Below are 23,553 nucleotides of genomic sequence, written 5' to 3'. Positions count from 1 at the left end.
GTTGGCCTTAGGAAAGACTTAAAAATAAATTTTTCTAAAACAGAATAAACAAAAATACCTCCTTTTGTACAAAGATGTTACTCCACATTTCTTTGACCTAAGCAGAAGGAGCATGGCCAAGCAGTTAAGAAGTAGATTCTGGGGGCGCCTGGATGGCTTAGTGGGTTAAGCCTTTGCCTTCTGCTCAGGTCCTGGGATGGAGCCCCACATCGGGCTCTCTGTTCAGCAGGGAGCCTGCTTCCCCCTCTCTCTCTGCCTCCTGCTCTGCCTACTTGTGATTTCTCTCTCTGTCAAATAAATAAATAAAATCTTAAAAAAAAAAAAAAAAAAAGAAAGAAAAGAAGTAGATTCTGGAATCAAAGCACCTGGCCCCAGTCTTGGCTCTACCATTAATAACTGTGTGACCTTGGGCAAATTCTTCACCTTTTGAATTTTCCCCATCAGTAAAATAGGCATAATGATAGTGCCAAAGTTAGGGTTGTCTTGAAAAATAAATGAAATAATCAATGATTCTAATATAAAGAAATTCCTTTGTGTCAATTACTAATGCCTATAAAGAAAATGCATTTTAAATTTTGACATGCATTAATTGAAAGGTGACTCAAATGGGCTATATAGCATAAATTATATTTGTGATTATTTCTTATAGGAAAAAAGTAATATTTAAATTCTATTCTTTAGGAGAACTAAAGATTGTGAGAGATATGGACATTCTTTGTTGAATTATCATGCTGATAGAATACTTATAGTTTTACAACTGGTTAGTAATATAAAAATATAACATGCTGTTTAGAAATTAAAGGATCATGATTTTTTTGCAGATTGACAAAAGGTTTGCAACCAACATAAATCCTGTCAATTTATATATTTGCTTGTGCAAAGTTTATTCAATTCTATTAATATTATTTCATTTTTTTAATTGCTTCCTAGTGACAGCTCAACTTCCAGGAGCAGGTGGCTATTCAGGAGGAAAGATTATCTTCATTGATACAGAAAATACTTTGTAACCTTTTTATTTAAATAAGTTGCTTATAGTAGTGTGATGTAGTACTGTTACTATAAAAGAAAGTTTGAAGTATATCATTCATATAATCATCCCCTAAACCAGCAATAGTGAGAAGAGCCACAGGGAAATTAGTTGTTGATAGAGTTTTCAAGTCACTTTTTATTTTAAAAAAGTCTCACTTCTCTAGATGTATTTGGTGTAAAATTCACAAAATAAATACATGAGAGGGACTTATATTTTATTTGTTTTTAGTCCTCTTACTTCTCTAAAGATGGTACTTAATAGGTGGAAGGAGATTGTTGACTCAAAGTCATGGTTCAAAATAAAGGAAAAAGAAAGAAGAGAACAAAAGTACAGGATGGGAAAAGACAGAATATGGTTGGGTCACAGGAAGAATTGTAGTTTAATTGAAATATAAGATGTTTCAGAATTAAGGCTGGAAAGATGATTTGGGTCTTAGATATGAAGGGCTTTAAAACCAGATGATGGGTATAAATTGATATTTTTGCAATATTCTAGGCAAGTAATGAGAGCTTGACCTAGTCTGGAAGCCTGAATAAAAAGAACAAGACAAGGGGTGCCTGGCTGGGTCAATCAAGGGAGTATGTGATTCTTGACTTCAAGGTTGTAGGTTCAAGCCCCATGTTGGGTATAGAGATCATGTAAAAATAAGAATCTTAAAAAGGAAAAGGGGACAAGAAATATTAGGAAAATTGATAGGACTTGATGACTGTATTTGGTAGACAAATGAAAGAGAAGTTTGAGAACTATCAGGTTTTTTATCTAGATATTGGGAAAGAAATGTCATAAAGACAGAATTGGGAGGGTCATGGTTCAGACAAAAGGTGTGTTTCATTTCAGTGTGTTAAGTATGAGGAACAGGAGGACATCCACATGGCAGTTGGAAATGTTGGACTCTGTCTGAGAAGGGGTAGAGCCAGAGATAATATAGATGGAATAAACAAAAGGGCAGGAGAACTTAGACAAGAGGAAAACTGAGACTATCACTTCCCTGTGTGCCTAAGTTTAGGAAGAGGGACTAAAAAAGAGGATGCCATAGAGACAGAGGAAGTGGAAGGAAATCTGTCGTAGAAGCTAAGCAAAAGGAAAGTTTAAAGAAGAAAAGGGTAGTCAGCAAGAGAAAGAGAAGGCACAAACTGAGAAAGATCACTGATATTTGAAATTAGGAATCCAAGAGAGCATTTGCAGTTACAGAAGATGATGGAAGCTTGTTGCAAATGAACAGTAAAGAATGGAGCCAGTGTGCTATTAACCAATAAACAGAAGAAGAAATACAGTAGTTTGAGGTATCAGGTTCAGAGGAAATTGTTTTTAACAGTAGAAAAGACTTGCACACAAGTTTGTAAGGCCATTCACAATGAAGCCCCAACCTAGCTCTCCAAGCTCACTACTGACGATTACCACTAGTAGAGGCAAAGGGATCCAATCTGTTCTCTAAAATTGTCTCTAAAACATGAAAACTTTGTACATCAGCAATTAGTTAGTCTTAACTATAAAGGTATTCATTAATTTTCTTCCCCATATCTTTGTTTTCTCTGCATACCTATTCAAGTCATTCTTTCAGAAAAGTAATCTGGGTGGTAAGCTTTGAGCCCTAGCATGTCTGAAAATGCCTTTATTTTGCTCTCACTCTTAAATGTGAATCTGGCCAGTCTTAGAGGAATTGCATGGTATATTTCTATCCTCCTTGGATATTTGATCCGTCTGTCCCTACCTCAGTCTTCCTGAATCACACAAATCCTTTGAGGCTCTCCTTTGAAGGCCTACCTTTTCTAATCTTCTCTAAATACCCAACGTAAATAACCTCATCCTTCTTAATCTGTTATAGAATTTACTATCTAGGGACGCCTGGGTAACTCAGTTGTTAAGTGTCTGCCTTTGGCTCAGGTCATGATCCCAGGGTCCTGGGATCTAACCCCACATCAGGATCCTTGCTCAGCGGGGAGTTTGCTCCTCCCTGTCCCCCTGCTTGTGTTCCCTCTCTCACTGTGTCTCTCTGTCTCTTTTTTTAAAGATTTTATTTATTTATTTGACAGACAGAGATCACAAGTAGACAGAGAGGCAGGCAGAGAGAGAGGGGAAGCAGAGAGAGAGGGGAAGCAGAGAGAGAGGGGAAGCAGAGAGCCCAATGCAGGACTCCATCCCAGGACCCTGGGGTCATGACCTGAGCTGAAGGCAGAGGCTTTACCAACTGAGCCACTCAGGCATCCCTGGGCAATTTGGATTTTATCAAGAATGATAGAGAGGAACAGTTAGGAGCCAAGTCTTCTGCAAGAAGGAGTAGGGAGGACAGCTTAGGGGAACAAGGACATTCAAGACCCCAATGGAATGTTCTCATTCCTTTAGTTTCTTTCTTTTCTTTTCTTTTCTGTTCTTTTCTTTTCTTTTCTTTTTTCTTTAAGGATTTTATTTATTTATTTAGAAAGAGAGCGAGAGAATGAGCAGGGGGAAGGGTAGAAGAAGAGGAAGAAAAAAACCTCAAGCAGACTCCACACTGAACACAGAGCCTGTTGTGGGTTTTGATCCCAGGATCATGACATCATCACCTGAGCCAAAACCAAAAACTGGCCGCTTAACCCACTGCGCCACCCAGGTGCCCCTCCTTTAGTTGCTCTTACGTATACACTACTCTCTCCTGATATTTTCCTTTTTATATGTTTATATTTTGCCTTCTTATTTATGTTTTACATTTACCTGTAATACGGATTGTTTTACAACTCTGTATATGATACCTCAATGCACTGGTAATTGGTTAAAATAGTCATCAATTCCATATAGTAATCGGCTAACAAATATTTAAAAATTGATTTGAACTTCCCTTCAGCATAAGCCCAACTTTTACACTTTCAGTCACATGGTAACCAGATTCTGTAAAAAGTGATGTGCTGAAAAGCATTTTTACTGTGTCTTCCAATTCTCTGCCAGCTTTGACCTGTCCACCAAAAATATCTCCTGGGTAAACTCAGGAGCAGTGGAAGATTTTAGTGGTTGTTGCTGAAGCTCTGAAGAAAAGAACACACGTAGTGCATTAGGATATAGATGGCTGGGGAATTGTAAAGACAATCTAATTCTACATACACGGAGCTAGTTGTAAACATCACAAATAAAATCGTAAATTGTCCTCATTTTACAGTTGTAGTGTGATCAGTACTATACAAACACTGTAAACAAAGTGAAATGAGAACACAGACATGGATTTTATTTTAGCTCACATCAATTCAGAGAATACTGTAGCCATATTTGGATCACTGAAGACCTAAAAAAATGTGGATTACTTCTTTATTGTTTAGATAACTATAAGTGATTATTAACATCTTCCAAAAAACGTTTGCAGGTACACTGAATTTGCCTCCCTATGAATTTACTAATTTCAGAAAGCTAACACAAGTCTTTTAGAAGAAGGGAGATTTTAAACCCTAAACAGACCAAAAACCATAGGTTGCTAATTTCCTTCTGATCCTTGAAATTCTTTTTTTTTTTTTTAAGATTTTTCTTTTTTTTAAGTAATCGCTACATCCAAAGTAGGGCTCGAACTCACAACCTCGAGATCAAGAGTCACATGCTGAAACTATTGAGCCAGGCACCCCATGATCCTTGAAATTACTTACTGATCCTTTGGTTCATGTAGTCAAATTTATCATTTGTTGGCAACTCATGGTTAACAGTATCTTAAATTACTTCATATTGAACAAGCGAGGAATTTAAAGAGAGTGAATTAATTCACTTTGAAGTGACTTGAATTATAATTCAGTGATATTATCTTCCTAGAATAGATCTATTTTTATACTGAAATCAAAAGAGAGTCACAAATCTTAGTGTCTGGCTTTTTCCTCGTAACTGATTTGCTGCATAATCCTGAGTCATTTGCCTAATCTCTGTTTGTCAGTGTCGTCATTTGTAAAATGTAATATAGGCCATAACAACTAGGTTCCAAAGCTATTGTAAAGATCAGAGTATTCAGTATTTAAATTCATCAGTGTTCATCATTTCTATCATTGTTATACACTGAGTTATTTATTAATTTGGGCACTTATGAAAAGGAAAAAATCTGATATAGATTTTAAGTGGTTATTTGCATCTTTCAGAATACCTTTCCAGGTATGATGTTTGCCTCTCTGTTAGTTTACTTACTTAAGGTATTATTTTTTGTAGTTGTTCTAAACTTTTTTTGGAATTGATTTATTGGATCCTTAATCTTGGCATGCTCCAGCCGTCCAGATCGCCTTCGGGACATTGCTGACCGCTTCAATGTAGACCATGACGCCGTACTGGACAATGTCCTTTATGCCCGTGCATATACCAGTAAGAGCCCCATGTAACTGCTGCTTGGGCTGTTTCAAGGTTGGCGGCACTGATTTGCTATTGAGTTGATCCTTATAACATTTTGATGCTGTTCTGTTCTCTTTGCATTTTGCTTTCCTCCAAATTTATTTAGTCAGTCCACAGATTTTATCATCTGGCAAGCCCTGAGGTATTAAAATGCCCTCAGATGACTTCTTGTTCTTGTCTTTGAAATGGAGAGTAACATCCTTTTTGGATAATGTAGCCTTTGGCATGCATGCTAAGGCAGAATGTGAAATCATATTTAATAAAGCCATGAATAATGAAGAAAATCTTTTCAGGACTCTCTTTTGCTTGCCTCCAGGACCATAAATGATTTTAGCCTCTGCTTCTTCTAGCTGTTATAACATTTTCTCACTGCATTTCCCACCAGGTGAACATCAGATGGAGCTACTTGATTATGTAGCAGCAAAGTTCCATGAAGAAGCTGGCATCTTCAAGCTATTGGTACAAGCTTTTCTATACTGCTCCCTCGCAGAGCTATTTAGCGTGTTATTTTTCTTCTATTGATTCCAATCCAAATTAATTTATTTCCATTTCCATATTTATTTTTACATTAATCCTGTGCAGATCATTGATTCAATAATGGCACTTTTTCGAGTGGATTTCAGTGGTCGTGGGGAGTTGGCTGAACGGCAGCAAAAATTGGCCCAGATGTTGTCACGACTCCAAAAAATCTCAGAAGGTAGATTTTTAAAATAAGTGGTGCTATCAGAATAGCATCATGACTGTTGAGTAGGCTTCACAAAGAAGCTCAGAATAATGTCAGGAGGCAATACACGTTTAAAAATAAATTTACCTTCATGGTAATGCAACTCTTTTTTTTTTTTTTAAATCAAAATACTGATTCTGATACAGTAAGTACCTAAATAGTAATAACAATAATAATTTTAAGGAAGTTAATCTATGTTACCAATGAAAAAATAGGAATGTAATATTGTTTATAAAATCAATTCATAGCACAGTATTTCTAAACTCTGAAATCTAAGCAGTGAACTTTTTATATTGCCATCATTAGTTTCTTAATTTTATTTCTCGATGCAGAATATAACGTGGCTGTGTTTGTGACCAATCAAATGACTGCTGATCCAGGAGCAACTATGACGTAAGCCCCAATATTCTGCTTTTGTATTTCCCAAAGGTTAATATCAAAAGGGTTAGAGTGAAGAACAGAAAATAATTCCAAAATGATTAGTCCCAATGTGGGCACAAATATATCACAAATTACTCTATTGCACGGTGAATATTACTTCATAATTGCAAATATCACTTGTTATCCGGAATCTATTTTTCTCTAGTTCTCTATAGAATAAAGCAATAGTTTTAACCATTTTCAGAGATACTTTGGGTTCCTCTTTTGTCTAGGGCTAAAAGGATATTAGAGGACAATAAGAAAAAGATAAAAAATTATATCCCATTTACATGAATGGCTTTTATTGTACTGATAAGCCATCAGCCTAAAAACAAAAAACAAAAAAAAAAAAAAGGAGGCTCTCTGCAGGATATACAAGGATACATTTATAAGAGGTCCAATGAGAGAAGTCTCCTGTTAGAAGAAACAGAATTTCAGTTCGCACTTAGGCATGTTCAGAATCTGTTGAGGTGTTCGTGCACATCACATACTTTTTGATGGCTTTGCTTGACAGATGGCCATGAACAGAAAGGCAAGGAGAGCTAAATAAAGTAGGATGATGAAAACAGAAAATTCAAAGAATGATTAGTTGCCACGATCAAACATTTTGAGCATTATGTATCTGAATAAGCGATCAAAATTACCCTGAATTCGTGATGTCGATCTTTCCAGCAAGTTTTTATTTAGAAAATTGTTTAACCAGAGAAAAGTTACAAGACTAGTACAATGAATACACATATATCATTCAGCTAAGTTCTTCTATTGTAAACATTTGCTACATTTTTTTTCCTCTGATGTTTTGTGTGTCCCTGTGTGTATGCATACGTGTAAACTCTCTCTGTATGCACACACACATACTCAAATATACATGTGTGTATTTTTTGGTGAACCATTTAAGAGGTTTTCCACCTGAACTGTTGAGAATTATTTACAGACATTAGGACCCTTCTCCTCTTAATAATTCAGCATACTTCTTGCAAGAACAAGAAGATTCTCCTGTATAACCACAGGGTAACTATCACCATCAGGAAATTTAACAATGGCACACTCGTGTTTTCTAACATACATTTATATTCCAGCGCCTCCAATTGTCTCAAAAATGTCTGTTATAGTTGCCGGGGTTTTTTAATTTTGTTTTTGATTCAAGACTAATTTAGTATCACACACGGCCTGGAGTTAGTTGTCTTGTCTCTTGAGTCTCCTTTCATCAGAACGACTCTTCAGCATTTGTTAAGCTTTTATGACACTGACAGTTGTGTGTGTTTTTTTTTAAGATTTTATTTATTTATTTGACAGACAGAGATCACAAGTAGGCAGAGAGGCAGGTAGAGAGAGAGGTGGAAGCAGGCGCCCCGCTGAGCAGAGAGCCCGATGTGGGGCTCGATCCCAGGACTCTGGGATCATGACCTGAGCCGAAGGCAGAGGCTTTAACCCACTGAGCCACCCAGGCGCCCCAAGAGTGACAGTTTTGAAGAGCACAGGTCAACTGTTTTTCAGAACATCCCTCAATTTGGAGGGTATTTTTCCTCATGATTTAAAATGTTAAACATTTTGGCAGGAGGATTACATAAGCAATACTATGGCCTTCTCCATAGATCATATCAAGAAGCACATGATGGTGGTTTGTCCCATTATTAGTGATGTGAAGTTTGATCATGGGATTACGATGGTGTTCACAAAATTTCTCCATTGTAAAAGACCTTTTTGCTTTTATAATGAATAAGTGATTTGTGTTAGAGTAATCTGAGATGTGTGTGAATATCATGTCCTGCAGTTAGCTCTTACCAGTTGGTTTTAGCATCCATGGAAGGTTCTTGCTTAAATCGGTTATTACTCTGATGAGCGCAATATTTAAAACCAAGGCAATACATCATTTAGTAGCAGATAAAACAGGTCAATGACATATGTATTTGAAGATATTCAATCCAATGTAAATTATGTAAATTGTATTGAAACGAATGTATCTCTCTTTAGGCATTCTCTGTTTTATTCTTTCTTTCTTTTGTAGATTTTATTTTTAAGTAATTGCTACACCCAAAGTGGGGCTCAAACCCACAACCAAGGTGCATACACTCCACTGATGGAGCCAGCCAGCCACCCCTATTTTTAAATTTTTTAAAAAGACTTTATTTTTAAGTAACCTCTATACCCAGTGTGGGGCTCAAACCAACAACCCTGAGATCCAAAGTCACAGGCCCCCCCTGACCAAACCAGCCAGGCACTCCCCTTCAGGCATTTTCTTTTTTTAAAAGATTTTTATTTATTTATTTGACTCAGAGAGAGCGAGTAGGCAGAGCAGCTGGCAGAGAGCCTGATACAGTACTCGATCCCAGGACCCTGAGATTGTGACCTGAGCCAAAGGCAGAGGCTTAACCCACTGAGCCACCCAGGTGCCCCCTTCAGGCATTTTCTAAACTAACCCTAAGAGTATTGTTGCATCTTCTGCAATTTGTATTTCTCCCTTTTCAATACCCTTTTTATGAGTATTTAATCACAGGAGAGTCCAATGTGAAAAATATTAACTACATGAATGGTATTAAGCAAGTTAAAAAGACTGAGGGGGGGAGATCAACCATTTATTCCTGCAGTAAATACGTATTGAAAATCTATGTATCAAGATTCTGGGAATTCACTACTGCACAAAAGAGACTATGTGCCTTGACTCCATAAAGAAGAAAATAAGTGGTGTCCATTTAACTCAGAATTGTGAAGACTTGGTAGGTCATGCATTATCTGTAGTCCTTGAGTAGTTAAGGCAATCTTCTCCATTTTATAGGGTGTCTTTCATACACAGGACATAAAGTACTTCACAAAGAGAATAATTTTAAACTGGAGAGAAATGGAAGATTTTCAGGGCTCACTTTAAAAAGAGAAAATGACTCATTGGCTCAGAGGGAGGAAGTGGGTTGCATTCAAATAAAACAGTACGAGTTAAAGAGCAGTGTTCTTTCTTCAGGTGTGGGGAGGGAACACTGCAGAGGCCAAAACTGTCTATCTGGGGTGAGAAGGCAAAGGAAATCTGTGGAAATTAGGTCAGATAGGGGTTCTTTTTCTTAAATTCGTAGACAGTTTCAAAAAGTAAAACCATTTTGAATTGACTCCACTAAGACAATGAAAGGGGACAGAGAGAGAGGACAGAAAGAAACAATTGTAGGAGCTGGAGAAGGGAGATTTATAGTGAAGTGACCTGAGAGCCAGACAAGGTAGCAAAGGCTAATACTTTTGTTGGATGACTCTGCGGTGAAGCTTCGTATCCTTCACCAAACCAAGTTGTGAGGAATCAAGGTTCACTATAATTAGTATATTCTAAAGCATATTAAATTATAACAATATAAATTAAATGTGTGTCTTTATATAAAGCAATAGATTGCCACAACTAAATGAAAAAAAAAAAAAAACAGTACCGTTTTAAACTAAAGGAACTCAAATGCTATTAGAAAACCTCCCATAAAGAAAAGCTTTGTTTCTCAGTGTTAAAGAACTCCAAGCTGCAGCTTGCCTGGGACCTGTCAGAGAAATATCACCATAATTGGTATGAGTCCCCAAGTATGCTGACAATAATTGAGGCTTATGTCCCATGCATTATACTTGATGGCACATCGTATTAAAAAGGAACAAAATTACAGAGGTGGGGAGCTGCTGTATGATACAGCAGAGCATTAGCTCCTAGACGAGGCTTACAGATACAGATTTTAGAACTAGAATGATCCAGTTGATGAAGGCCTGGAGATAAAAAGTGAAAAGTATCATGATGCCTGCAAATCTCCACACCAGGGCAGAGAGTATGAGCAACAAATAAGACCATGACCTACTCACCTACTCTGTGTATCTGTTAGCTAAAACCAAAAGTCATCTTAGAACATTTGCAAGTCTGGGGCACCTGGGTGGCTCAGTGGGTTAAAGCCTCTGCCTTCGGCTCAGGTCATGATCTCGGGGTCCTGGGATCGAGCCCTACATCGGGCTCTCTGCTCATCAGGGAGCCTGCTTCCCCCACTCTCTCTGCCTGCTTCTCTGCCTACTTGTAATCTCTGTCAAATAAATAAATAAAGTCTTTAAAAAAAAAAAAAAAGAACATTTGCAAGTCTTGTAAATGTGCAGTTTGCTCTCTAAGTGTCACTCACTGATCCAACAGCATGCACGTAAGTTAAGAAGCAATATGGTTCAAGAAAAAGTTCAGAAGCATGGTGACCTTGAGCAAGTCGTTTAAACTGAACTTTGGGGCGCCTGGCTGACCCAGTCAGAAGAGCATGTGACTCTTGATTTGGGGGTTCTGAGTTTGAGCCCCACTTAAATAAAAGAAAAACCTAAAAAATAAATAAGTAAAAATAAACTATATGAACTCCATTAAAAGATTAAGAAGGCTTATATTTATTGATTGCTGCCAGGTGCTTTTATGTATTGTCTTATATAATTCTCTTATCACCCCAGCTCAGCCTCCCTGTGCCTCCCTCTTCCTTCTATGAAACCAGTCTCCAAATAACGCTATGTTCCCTGCCCCAGAATTCCGTCTTCAAACTTTTGAAAAAATTGTAGATTTTTCTGCTGATTTTATGAGAAAAGTAGCAGGGTGGGGAGATAACTTAACAAAACTTCTTAAACATACCTCTTATTATAGTTTACTTTTTTTTTTTTTTTAAGTAGGCTCCATGCCCAGTGTGGAGCCCAGCACAGGACTTGAACTCACAAGGCTTGAACTCCAGGGCTTGACCTCATGACCCCGAGATCAAGACCTCTGAGCTAAGAGTCAGACACTTAACTGACTGAGCCACCCCAGTGTCCCTAAACATAGCCTTTTTCAAAAACCATCTCTTCTTGGGGGTGCCTGGCTGGCTCAGTTGTCGGAGCACATGACTTTTGGTCTCAGGGCTGTGAGTTCAAGCCCTACATTGGCTGTAGAGATTACTTAAAAATAAAATCTTAAAGTCTCTTCTCCTTCCCCCCAAATTTTCTTTTTTTGCCGTACTCTTCTTTCCCTATCTTCCCCTAATCTCAAAGAATCCTCCTCATTCCTGGGCATGTTCACTCAGCCTTTCTCTCCTCAATAGATCCCATCTCAAAAATTCCATCCAGAGCTTCCCCTGCAGCAGGTCCAAAGGACCAGGAGTTCTGCTGTCCCTCAGGGACAGTACCAGCTTGCCCTTGTACTGGCCCCTGAAGGTCCCTGCTCCAACCAGTATTTGACATAGATACTATTATTATTCCTAATTTGAAAAAGAGGAAACAGAGGCTCAGAATATCTACTTCTTCAATCATCCAGTTTGAAACCGGAGTCAGGGGACACCTGGGTGGCTCAGTAGGTTGGACGTCTGCCTTCGGCTCAGCTCAGCTCATGATCCCAGGGTTATGGGTCCCACGTGGGGCTCTTTGCTCACCAGGGATCCTGCTTCTCCCTCTGCCTGCCGCTCACCCTGCTTGCGTGCTCTCTCTTTCTGGCAAATAAATAAATAAAATCTTTTTAAAAAGAAGATTTAAGGGGCACCTGGGTGGCTCAGTGGGTTAAAGCCTCTGCCTTCAGCTCGGGGCATGATCCCAGGGTCCTGGGATTGAGCCCCCACATCGGGCTCTCTGCTCAGCGGGGAGCCTGCTTCCCACCCCCCCCTCCCCCGCTCTCTCTCCCTGCCTCTCTGCCTACTTGTGATCTCTGTCTGTCAAATAAATAATTAAAAAAAAAAAGATTTAAAAAATGGGAGTCAGGATTTGAACCCAGGTATCTTCGAATCTAAAGTTAATGCTCTTTTACCCTCACTGAGCTACCCTCCCTCTCTCCCTCCTAGGAAAATATCACCTGCCCTATCATCACCATAATCTTGTACTACGTGACCCCAGCACCCCGGGTTGAAGTTGGGAGATCAGGCTGCTCTGAGTCTTACCCTCAGCAATCTAATACACTATGTCCAGATCAGCCAGATGGGGATAAAAGTCAGTCTCTCTTGGCCCCTTTATTCCTAATATCCACGCCTCTCTCTTCCTCCTGCTTGTCATACTCTGCCATCTCCTGAGAAAAGGAAGAAAGAAGAGAAGAAAATATGAAAGAGGGAAAATAAGAATAGGTTGAAGGAGGAATGTGGGTGGTTTTCTGAAGCTGTTTTTACTAGGTCAAAAATAGAAGTAAATTAAAGCCCTCTGAAAGGATGCGGAATGCTACATCTTCTCGTACTTTACCTCGAGGCTTGGTTGTAACTGCTAAAATACTCAGGAAGTTCAAAGAAACTTTAAGAAATTTTCTTGTTCTACATGTCACTGAAAGAGTGGCTGTTTTAACTGGATCATTTAATTAAATATCTCTTATGTGCCAAGATTAGTGTTAAGGGTAGAGCTAATGTACTAAATGACCTAGCATGGTTCCTGGCCTGCAGTAGGCTCTCAATGAGTTATATTAAATATATCTTGAATGCTCATGACAGCCCTTAGTGGTAAGATCTTTTTGATCCCATGTTACAGGTAAAGAAACTAAGGTTCATGAACATAAGTAACTGGCCCAATGAAAACATTGAGTCAGGATTGGGAAAGTAGGTAATTATATTCACCGGGCTAATGCCTTACCTAAACTATTTTATTTTATTCTTACATATACCCTACCAGTTAGGTACTTTTATTACCCTCCATTTAAAATAAAGAAACAGACACAACGCTTAAGTAATTTTCCTGAGGTCGCATGGCTGGCTGGTAATCCAAAACTGGAACCCGGGTCTAACACCAATGCTCACACACAGTACATCAGAGCCATAGATGCCTGGAGAGAGGTTGGCAAGCTGTCATTTGAGAAACTGCAGGGATGTATCCTTTACCCTGGTGAACTGACCAGAGTTCAACACCCTTAGCCTTATAGGCAGAGATTTGATTTGGTGACCTACTGAGAACCAAGAATCTCTTAAGGGTAGATTCATATTAATCAAGCTCGGGAGACTCAATGATAGATCAGAGGGCCAGTCTACTGACAATGAAAAATGTAACTGTATTTGAGTTTCTTGTGACCAGTGCATTCTCTCCCTGTAGGCAGACCTTTACAGGAATTTAAGTTTTAATCTGAAGTTATTCACTAAATGTGGAAGCAAAAGGAAATAATTGGATGAGTTAAGAAGTGTGTCTGTCACATAGTACGGACTCAGTAAATCTTAGGTGTTATTATTATTACTAATACTCATCTGCCTCAGAGGAGAGAGAAACCCTGAATCCCCTAAACGAACATGAAAAGTTCATGTATATACATATGTTCATTTTTTCTGGGAGAGAGTCTATATCTTTTATTAAATTATCCAAGTGTTAGTGACCTATAAGAAAGGTGAAGAACCATCAGTTCTACATGAAATTCTCCACAGAATCCTGAACACCTTGATGGAGCAAGTAAAATTCGAATTGGCGTGATATTCTCCCAGAGCTAAGGTTGTTACAGTATGTGGCAATTTTGGTTAAGTACAACCTCTGTTTGAGTCACTTTTTAAAAAAAGATTTTATTTATTTATTTGACAGAGAAAGAGATCACAAGTAGACAGAGAGGCAGTCAGAGAGAGGGGAAGCAAGCACCTCGCTGAGCAGAGAGCCCAATGTGGGGCTCAATCCCAGGACCCTGAGACCATGACCTGAGCCAAAGGTAGAGGCTTAACCCACTGAGCCACCCAGGCACCCCTGTTTGAGTCAGTTTTGAGGACATTTTATTTCCCATGATATCTTTCCTATTTTTTTTTAGTACTTTTGCACATTCTATAATTTATTTCCCCATTTAGTTCATTCAAAATCTCCCTTTGGAGATAACCCTTTTTTTTTTTAGATAACATTCCTAACATTCAGGCTCTTCACCTGGAGTCATCAGTAACAAGCAGTAGTACATATTCTTTTTTGTGCATAAGGTATCACATTGGTCACAGCAAATAGTAATTTGCTAAGAAAAAATCATGGCTATGCATCTAAAAGCTCCACATTCCTGCTGTTCTTTAGATGATCAGTAAATGAGGTGGGGGGGATAGGATTACTTGAATTAGAGAGAAATTCTGTCTCCTTTTACATTTGCCTTTCGGTCAGAAAACCCTTCAAAAGCTCCTTGAATTATATACCTTCTTTGGAGATGTGTATCCAGAATGTAGACCAGGGACACCCAAATTGTCCTCCCCTCTATTCATTCAGCAATATTTATACAGTGCCTTTTATATTATACACACTTTTCTAGGAGTTACACAGCTGAATAAGGATTTGGACTATAGTAGGGGAATGAGACCTATAAATTAAAAATCATAATGCGGGGGTGTCTGGCTGGTTCACTTGGTGGAGCATGTGACTTTTGATAGCAGAGTCATGAGTTTAAGCCCCACGTTGGGTGTGGAGCCTACTTAATTAAAGAAAAATTACAATGTATTGTGCTTTCACAAAGGAATATACAGTGGTATGAGAGCACAGACGGGAAGGCTTCACTCTGTTTCAGAGGACCAGGCAGGGTTTCCAAGAAGGGCTGACACTGGATGGGTGAGTAGGAGCTAAATGAAGAAACACAGTGGGAAAGGGGCTTTTGTTTACAGGGAATTGTGTGTGCAAAGGCATCAAGGTGTAAGAGGATTTGTTGGAAGAAGGAAAAAGCAGAGTTTGAGAGGGAAGAAGGAAGGATGACTACAACTATAGAAAAGTATTTAAGCAGCAGATAGAAAGAAGGGGAAATTGAGGGAGGTTCTTCCTGAGAACACTCATTTCTTTTTTACAAAGAAGCAAGCTTTGTCGGGGCCCCTGGGTAGCTCAAGTCTGTTAAGCATCTGCCTTTGATCAGGTCATGATTTCAGGGTCTTGGGATAGAGTCCCACATCGGGTCAGGCTCCCTTCTCCGTGGGGAGTCTGCTTCTCCCTCTGCCTGCTCTGCCCCTCTCTTGCAAAAATAAATAAAATCTTAAAAAAAGAAAATGGTGGGAAAAAAAAGAAAGAAAGAAAGAAAAAGGTGGGGGACACCTGGGTAGCTCAGTCATTGGGTGTCTGCCTTCAGCTCAGGTTGTGATCCCAGGGTCCTGGAATTGAGTCCCATGTCAGGCTCCCTGCTCAGCAGGAGGCCTGCTTCTCCCTCTTCCACTCCCCCTACTTGTGTTCCCTCTCTTGCTGTCTCTCTCTGTCAAATAAATAAATAAAATCTAAAAAAAAAAAAAAAAGACAAGTTTTGTCATCCAAGATAAAGGGACAAGAATGGAAAAGGGGGCTTAAGGAGACTAACCAAGCTCATAGAGCAGAATTACAAAGCAGTACTGAGAGACCATCTGTGAGAAGCAGTAACACAGCTGTTGAAACTTCTCTTCACCATGTAACTTCTTGTCTCCTCTTGATAGAAATTTCTCATTGGTCTACCTTCTGTGGCAGCACCAATCTTTCTACAGTCCAATATTCTCCTTGATATTTTTGTAACTTCCATATCTTATCTTCAAAAATATTTTTGAGCACGCACTATGTAGCTGGTTGCTCCAATGTTAAATACAGTGTTGTCTGCCCTTAAGGAGCCTAGTGACAGGTAATAGAAGAGAGATTGAAGGGAAATATAAAAGGTGCATAATAATAGCACTAAAGGCACAGTATGAAAAGTGCATTAAGGAAATGTAAGTATAGTATTTGCAAGTTCAGAGTCCTAGCCCTGTTTGATATCATCAGGACCCATCTGTATAGAACCATAGGATTCTTTTAAGACCGTGAATAGGATCACCTGGAAAATTTAGAGCCATTCCATTAAGAGTGACGTTGATCTGAAAGCATTACATACACAACTCAGGTTTGGCTATTTCATCCAACTGAGTTCACATTATTGTTTTACTACCCCTTCAGCTGCCTGCAAAAAGCACACTAGCCTTCTGACTTCTTTTTTTTTTTAACTTTTATTTATATTCCACTTAATTAACATTCTGTGTAAAATTAGTTTCTGCTGTACAATTTAGTGATTCAACAAGTCCATGCATCACCCAATGCTCATCACAGGTGCCCTCCTTAATCCCCATCACCTATTTAAGCTGTTCCCACCTCTCCCCTCTGGTAACCATCAGTTTGTTCTCTATAGTTAAGAGTCTGTTTCTTGGTTTGCCTCTCGTTTTTCCTGCTATGATCATTTGTTTTGTTTCTTAAATTCCACATATGAGTGAAGTCATCCAGTAATTGTTTTTCTCTGACTGACTTATTTCACTCAGCATAATACTCTCTAGCTCCGTCCACGTCATTGCAAATGGTGCTATTATGTATTTCCCAATGGACACAAAAACACTAATTCAAAGGGATTCATGCACCCCGAGGTTTATAGCAGCATTATCAACAACAGCCAAGTTATGGAAAGAGGGCAAATGTCTATCAACGGATGAATGGACAAAGACGTGGTATATAGCCTTCTAACTTCTTAACTGCTGTCCCTCTCAATGGCCTGGCTACTACTTTCTTGATGGTAATTCACTCCAAAACCAATTTTCTGTGTCTATTTCAACACTGGACCTACTGAATTTTAACCAGTCCTATCCAGCCCCAGCCAAGGATCTTCTGGTCCTAACTCCTGAGCCATTTAAACAAGCAGCAGTTTATAAGCAAATTCCTGCTAGTATCAGCTGACTCCTTCACCAGAGAACTTCTTATTCACCAAGAAGCTCTCATCCCCACCACCCTGCTACCTACTCAACCTCCTGCCAGTCAGCTACATCCTTATTACACCATGCCTCATGCTTAGAGTAACCAGAATCCTGAGCACGCTCATGAATAAAGCAGAATTTAAACTGACTTGTAACCATATTCTCCCAGAGCTGAAGTTATTAGGCTATGTCCCAGTTTATTTTGATCAAGTATAACCTGTTAGTCTATATTTGGTTCCCCTTATTGGTGATTTCAAAGCCTAGGTTTTCTTCTGCATCAACAGGGATGAGTATGTGGGGGTCTTTTCCTTTCATTCTTTTGACTGATGATTTTCCTATGTTGATCCCCTCTTGCATTTTTTAAATAAATCCTCCTTAGTCATGATGTATAATCCTTTTAATATGCTTCCAGATTTGGTTTGTTGGCATTTTGTTGATGATTTAAAGCACCTGGGCTTTTTTTTTAAAGGGTTCACAGTTAGGGCTATTAAGGACCCTTCACTTCTTGACAAGTGAGTGTTAGTACCCTAGTGTGTATATATCTCAAGATGAGTGTCATAACTCGTGCAATTATAATATATTTTTAAAATTCACACATAGTCAAAACTTATCTCTTCTGTATCCTCTTTTAGAAGAATAAACTTTGAGCATCAGTGATAAAGACAAAGACATTTCCAAGATTATTCTCACTGCAAATTCATAACGAGTGCAACATTGAAGGCTTCCAACATACAGTTAATGAACAAGAAGGAGGTTCTCAGTCTGCTCTCAGTTGTATCATGACCCCATAGGGATAACTGGGCATTTCTTATTCATTAGACTAAAATAGTGTTTGGCATATAGTAGGCCATTAGTAAAGATTTCTGATAAATGAATGAATGAATAAATAAATTCGGTCTTGGTATTTTGTAAAGAAGAAAAATTGCTTACCCCCAAGAATTATCCTAAGACGGTGAATAACATAGTATTTGTGTTTTTTTCCTTTTAAAAAAGCAATCAAATTGTGAACTTTACATCAGGAGCCTGAATGGGATGGCAGAGGGGTATATAACAGCTCCAAACCATACCCCACTCCATAGTTAATGAATGAGCCCCTGCTTCCTTAGAACACACACCTACCCCATCTCCTGCTGTGATCCAGAGAAAATTTGCCTTATAATTGCAGATTTTCTGTATATAGTTCCTATGATGAAACCTGAAAAAGTGTTTTATTATTTTAGTTTTCAGGCAGACCCCAAAAAACCCATTGGGGGACACATCCTGGCTCATGCTTCAACAACAAGAATAAGCTTGAGAAAAGGAAGAGGAGAACTGAGAATTGCAAAGATTTATGACAGGTAAATATTTTCTTATTTTTAATCAGATTCTTGGGCATATGGCATTAGTTAGAATTGCCTCTCCTCAGAAGCTTTAATTTTTTTTTAAAGATTTTATTTATTTATTTGACAGAGAGAGAGATCACAAGTTGGCTTCGAGGCAGGGAGAGAGAGAGGGGGAAGCAGAATGCCTGCTGAGAAGAGAGCCCAGTGCAGCTCTCAATCCCAGACCCGATCTCAGACCTGATCCCAGACCCTGAGATCATGACCTGAGCTAAAGGCAGAGGCTTAACCCACTGAGCCACCTATGCGCCCCATGAGAGGCGTTAATTATACCACTGGCAGATCCTACATGTTTGAATTTCCTTCTCAAAAAGTATTTACTCTGGGTCGCCTGGGTGGCTCAGTTGGTTAAGCAACTGCCTTAGGCTTAGGTCATGATCCTGGAGTCATGGGATTGAGTCCCGTATTGGGCTTCCTGCTCAGCAGGGAGTCTGCTTCTCCCTTTGATCCTCTCCCCTCTCCTGTGCTCTCTCTCTCTTTCTCTCTCTCAGATAAATAAATACAACCTTTAAAAAAAAAAGTATTCACTCCATTGGGAAGTCCCTACTACAGACTAGGTTCTAGGGATTAAAGGATTCTGTTGATGAATAGACTTGGTTCCTGACCTTCCAAAGCTTATGGTGAAGCTAGATAGCCAAAGAATGATTCCAACTGAGGTTTGGTCAGTGCAGGGAAAGTACAGAGTATGACAGAAAAATATTCTTCTCCTTTCCTCTGCCAGATTTGTTTTTTGGGAGTTTTGTTTTGTTTTGTTTTATAGGTTTCAGTTTAAACATCACTTCCACAGGGAACTTGTCCTTAACCCTCCGGTCTAAGCTACACTATATTGTAATTTATATTCTTTCATGATATTTTACTTATTTAATTAAGAATTATAAACAAGGGGGCGCCTGGGTGGCTCAGTGAATTAAAGCCTCTGCCTTCGGTTCAGGTCATGATCCCAGGGTCCTGGAATCAAGCCCCACATCGGGCTCTCTGCTCAGCAGGGAGCCTGCTTCCTCCCTCTCTCTCTGCCTGCCTCTCTGCCTACTTGTGATCTCTGTCTATCAAAAGAATAAATAAAATCTTAAAAAAAAAAAAGAATTATAAACATGGGGCCCTTGGGTGGCTCAGTGGGTTAAGCAGCTGCTTTCGGCCTGGGTCATGATCCCAGGGTCCTGGGATCCAGCCCCACATTGGGCTCTAGCCCCATATTGGGCTCCCTGCTCAGCAGAGACCCTGTTTCTCCCTTTCCCTCTGCCCACTGCTCTGCCTACTTGTGTGCTCTCTCTATCTCTCTGTCAAATAAATAAGTAAAAATTTTTTTAAAAAAGAATTATAAACAACAAATTTTTACAAGAGATATACACCAGCTGTTCTGGGTTCTGGGAATAGAGCAATGACTAAAAGAAAAAGACAAGGCCCTCATGGAGCTTATATTCCACTGGCAATGATTTATATACTGCATGCCATCCATGCTAGACCCCAAATACCCAGAGGACAGGGACCCGATTCTCTTGCTCACTGCTGTATTCCCAGGACCTGGCACATGGTAGATGTACAATATTTGTGATTGACTGATTAGCCAACCCTGATCAACAAGGCAAAGATTTGTGATAACTATACTACGGAGGAAAAATCAACCAAAAAGAAATTACATGAGCTCTTAATCTGGTATTTGCTACGAATCGCAGTACTTATTATGGGCTGTCACTGAATAAATATTAAATAATCAGTTCTCCCATCTGACTGTTATTTAGACCATTTTGCTTTTTGTGACCTATCCCTGTAGGCTATAATATACAAAGGCTATATTTTATGGATTTCAGAAATCTCTAGAAATTTGCTATGAATATGCTTTGTTGAATTCAATAGGTAGTAAGATTGTTCCATCTTTTTACTACAATTTCTTGGTCTGTATCTTAGATTGCTGTGCTTAGAACTTTCCTAGGAGTGCCTGTGTGGCTCAGTTGGTTAAGAGTCTGACTCTTGGTTTCTGCTCAGGTCATGATTTCTGGGTGGGGAGATGGAGCTCGGGCTCAGCTTGGGGTCAGGCTCCCTGCTCAGCAGAGACTCTGCTTTCCCTGTCCCTCTCCCTCTGCCCCTCCCCTCAACTCATGCACACACTCTCTCTGTCTCTCTGAAATAAATAAATAAATAAAATACTTCCCTAAACAGTTTTCACTCTGAATTGCATCAGCTGATTCCATGTAAATCTCCCTCACAGCAGGGACTGAGTCTGATTCACAAATGTCCCCAGCACCAACATGGTACTTGGCACATAGTAGGAACTCAGTAACTATTTGTCGAATTAACAAATGAACACCATCTACACGTGCAGTCATTCGCATATTTTATCAAACCCTCCATATCTGCAGGACCAAGTAACTCCTACAGTTCTTACAGTGTTGAGAGAATACGAGCATTCTGCAGACTCAATAAAGGATAATTAAAGGGATCGTAGAGGTTAGAAATTCAAATTTCCAAAAACTTGATTCAACTCAAGTAATGAAGAATCTTTTTTTTTTTTTAAAGATTTTATTTATTTATTTGTCAGAGAGAGAGAGGGAGAGAGAGTGAGCACAGGCAGACAGAATGGCAGGCAGAGGCAGAGGGAGAAGCAGGTTCCCTGACGAACAAGGAGCCGGATGCGGGACTCGATCCCAGGACGCTGGGATCATGACCTGAGCCGAAGGCAGCTGCTTAACCAACTGAGCCACCCAGGCGTCCCTCAAGTAATGAAGAATCTTATTCAAAGGATAGTTTGACAGAGATTTGTGTAGTCAATCAGAGGAATGCAGAAATAAATTTGCAGATAGATGAAAAACTGGTTAATATCTTACAAGGCAATCAATTGCAACCTTTGAAGTTGTTTTCTTTACTGGAGGGAAATCAGTTGCTTCTCTACACAGTGAAATTCATTTCCAGTGCTATAGACTGGAATCATCTGCATCACCCACAGACAGGAATCGCCCGCATTGCTGTCAGTTTTCCACAAATTAACCTCTATTCCTACGGTGTTGTAGAAAAAAGTAAAAGGTAAAATCTAATAGATCATATAATCACGTACAAATATAAAATGTCAAAGATTTTATTTAATTCATTAATTAATGCAGGAACTAATAAGATTTTTATAACCAGATCAAAGAAAAAATCAAATTAACACACATATGGAGCCAAATAAGGAATGCTAAGTGAATTAGAAATTGACCAAAAACGGATCAAAATCCATAGGACAAGAATCAATTGCATTCCTCCTCGTACAATTCACATTTCTATGGACAAGAATAATTTGTATTATTCATAGTTACCTACAACTTGCAGAGTTGTCAAGTAGCTCAAAGACAACAAAAGGCAGAGTCCTTACAAAATAGGGGAACCTGGAAGGATGTGCTCGGCAAACTATTTTCCACTGAAAGTACGTGGCAACCTTTTAGTTCACTTCAAAGTCTTGCACAATTTTGCCCTGCATTGGTCTAGTCGCAGAAATGTGCACCCCCCTTTTGACCCAGGCCCTGCCACACTGTGCCTCAGAGTATACCGAAAGAAAACCCAGTTATTCCTTCTGCCTATTTCCAGATTTGGGGTCATTTCTCTTGACATTCGGAACCTTAAAAATGGAAGCTGTTCAATAAGTGTTTGTGAGGCTTGGTAATACTTGTAGGTAAATTCTGTAGTCCACATTTAGCTGTAGCAACTCTGAAATGTCTCTGGAGACTCAGACTGATAGGGGTGTGATGCCTGTGACATGAATATGGTATTTATAGAAATAGAGCTTTTTATAAACTTCTGTTCCCTTGTATTCTGTTAGCCCTGAGATGCCTGAAAATGAAGCCACCTTCACAATAACTGCTGGAGGAATTGGGGATGCCAAGGAGTAGGTGGCAAATTGATGCAAATTGCTTCTTAGTGCTTATTAGGAGCTGAAGAAATAGAAAAGCGGTCTGAAATTTCAGAACTTGAAGTAAGAGTTTGTTTTTTTCACATGCTATTAGAGGAAAGTCAACAAAAAAAATTTATAAATCTTATATTTATCCTAAAAGTCCCTGATGTATAATCCCTATACATTGTATATCAATTCAGGAATATATATACGTACACATATATATATTCCTACATGTGTATATATGAATAAAGCTATGGAAAACTACTTGGGAAGGGGTACCCGATCCCATCACTTTAGCTGTCCAAAGTCAGCCACTAAACAGATAGAAAATCTACAAGCTCAGACATCCCCCATTCTCCCCCCATTTTCCCTTGAACACTTACAGAGGTGGACACACTTCCAAAGGAGGGAGCCAGTTAAGAAAGGAATGTTTACAGAACACACAAAAAAGCTTTTTTTAAATTTACAACATCAAACTGTACATTCACCTCTATAGCAATGGAAAAGAAGTATTAAATTAAACTAAGTTCTAATCCATTTGACTTTTTGATGAGTTAAAATTACTTTGAAAAAGCATACTTCTGATACAGGCATATTTTATGGGGGATAAAAGAGGAAGCTAACTAGGAACTTTACAGTTTGGGGTAATCAGTATAGCATGAGTTTTATATTTTAAGCTCAGGGTAGAGAATTCAAAATATTTTTAAAAAAATACTAAGGTTAGTTTACATGTAAAATTTCTGAACACTAAATTTAGAAATGTGTAAAAGAATATTTTTTTTCTGTTAAAAATAAAATCTGGTTTTCAGAATGAATGTATGATAAAAGTATTTGAAAATTAAAATATGAATAGTATTTATAATGACAATCTTTATAGATTTCAAAAAGATTTCATCTCTTATGTTGCGTCACCTTGTATGAAACGGCAAGTATTGAAAGTACCATTTGTTACAAAAAGTATTTGATTATCTGTTCTCATTCACTCAGCAATGCTTGGAGCTAAAAAATACACAAGGAAAGTATGGTTCCTGCCCTCAAAGAATATGTACACTGGTTAAGAGAAAATATAATATTTATGAAAGAATGAAAGAGAGCAAATGATTATATAATTAATTTATCTATAGTGTGGTCTTGGATTATAGGATTCCAAAAATGGGAGAGGAAAGGGTAAGCTGTGAGACAGCATGTGCAAAGGCAGAGAAGCTGGGATTTGGAAACAGAGACCAGCCTGACAAGCAGAAATT

At 38.8% G+C, this 23,553-nt stretch overlaps 1 protein-coding gene across 5 annotated transcripts in view; it reads left to right on the top strand.

The window, feature by feature from the left end:
- Positions 1-23,270, top strand: part of DMC1 (DNA meiotic recombinase 1) — a 43,848-nt gene extending 20,578 nt beyond the window's left edge. For 4 of the 5 annotated variants that reach the window (XM_047742351.1, XM_047742349.1, XM_047742350.1 and 1 more), the window contains 7 exons: positions 931-1,003; positions 5,238-5,329; positions 5,742-5,815; positions 5,939-6,053; positions 6,413-6,473; positions 18,286-18,402; positions 22,235-23,270. In XM_047742351.1, the coding sequence (XP_047598307.1) occupies positions 931-1,003; positions 5,238-5,329; positions 5,742-5,815; positions 5,939-6,053; positions 6,413-6,473; positions 18,286-18,402; positions 22,235-22,304 (602 nt within the window). In that variant the 3' untranslated portion in view covers positions 22,305-23,270. The remainder of the gene's footprint in view (positions 1-930; positions 1,004-5,237; positions 5,330-5,741; positions 5,816-5,938; positions 6,054-6,412; positions 6,474-18,285; positions 18,403-22,234) is intronic. The other variant, XM_047742352.1, reaches the window with a different exon arrangement.
- Positions 23,271-23,553: the final 283 nt, after the last annotated feature.

Source organism: Lutra lutra, chromosome 8, assembly GCF_902655055.1.
Source record: "Lutra lutra chromosome 8, mLutLut1.2, whole genome shotgun sequence".
NCBI lineage: Eukaryota > Metazoa > Chordata > Mammalia > Carnivora > Mustelidae > Lutra > Lutra lutra.
Note: the sequence above shows the minus strand (reverse complement) of the source record. Positions and strands in the feature narration are given on the sequence as shown.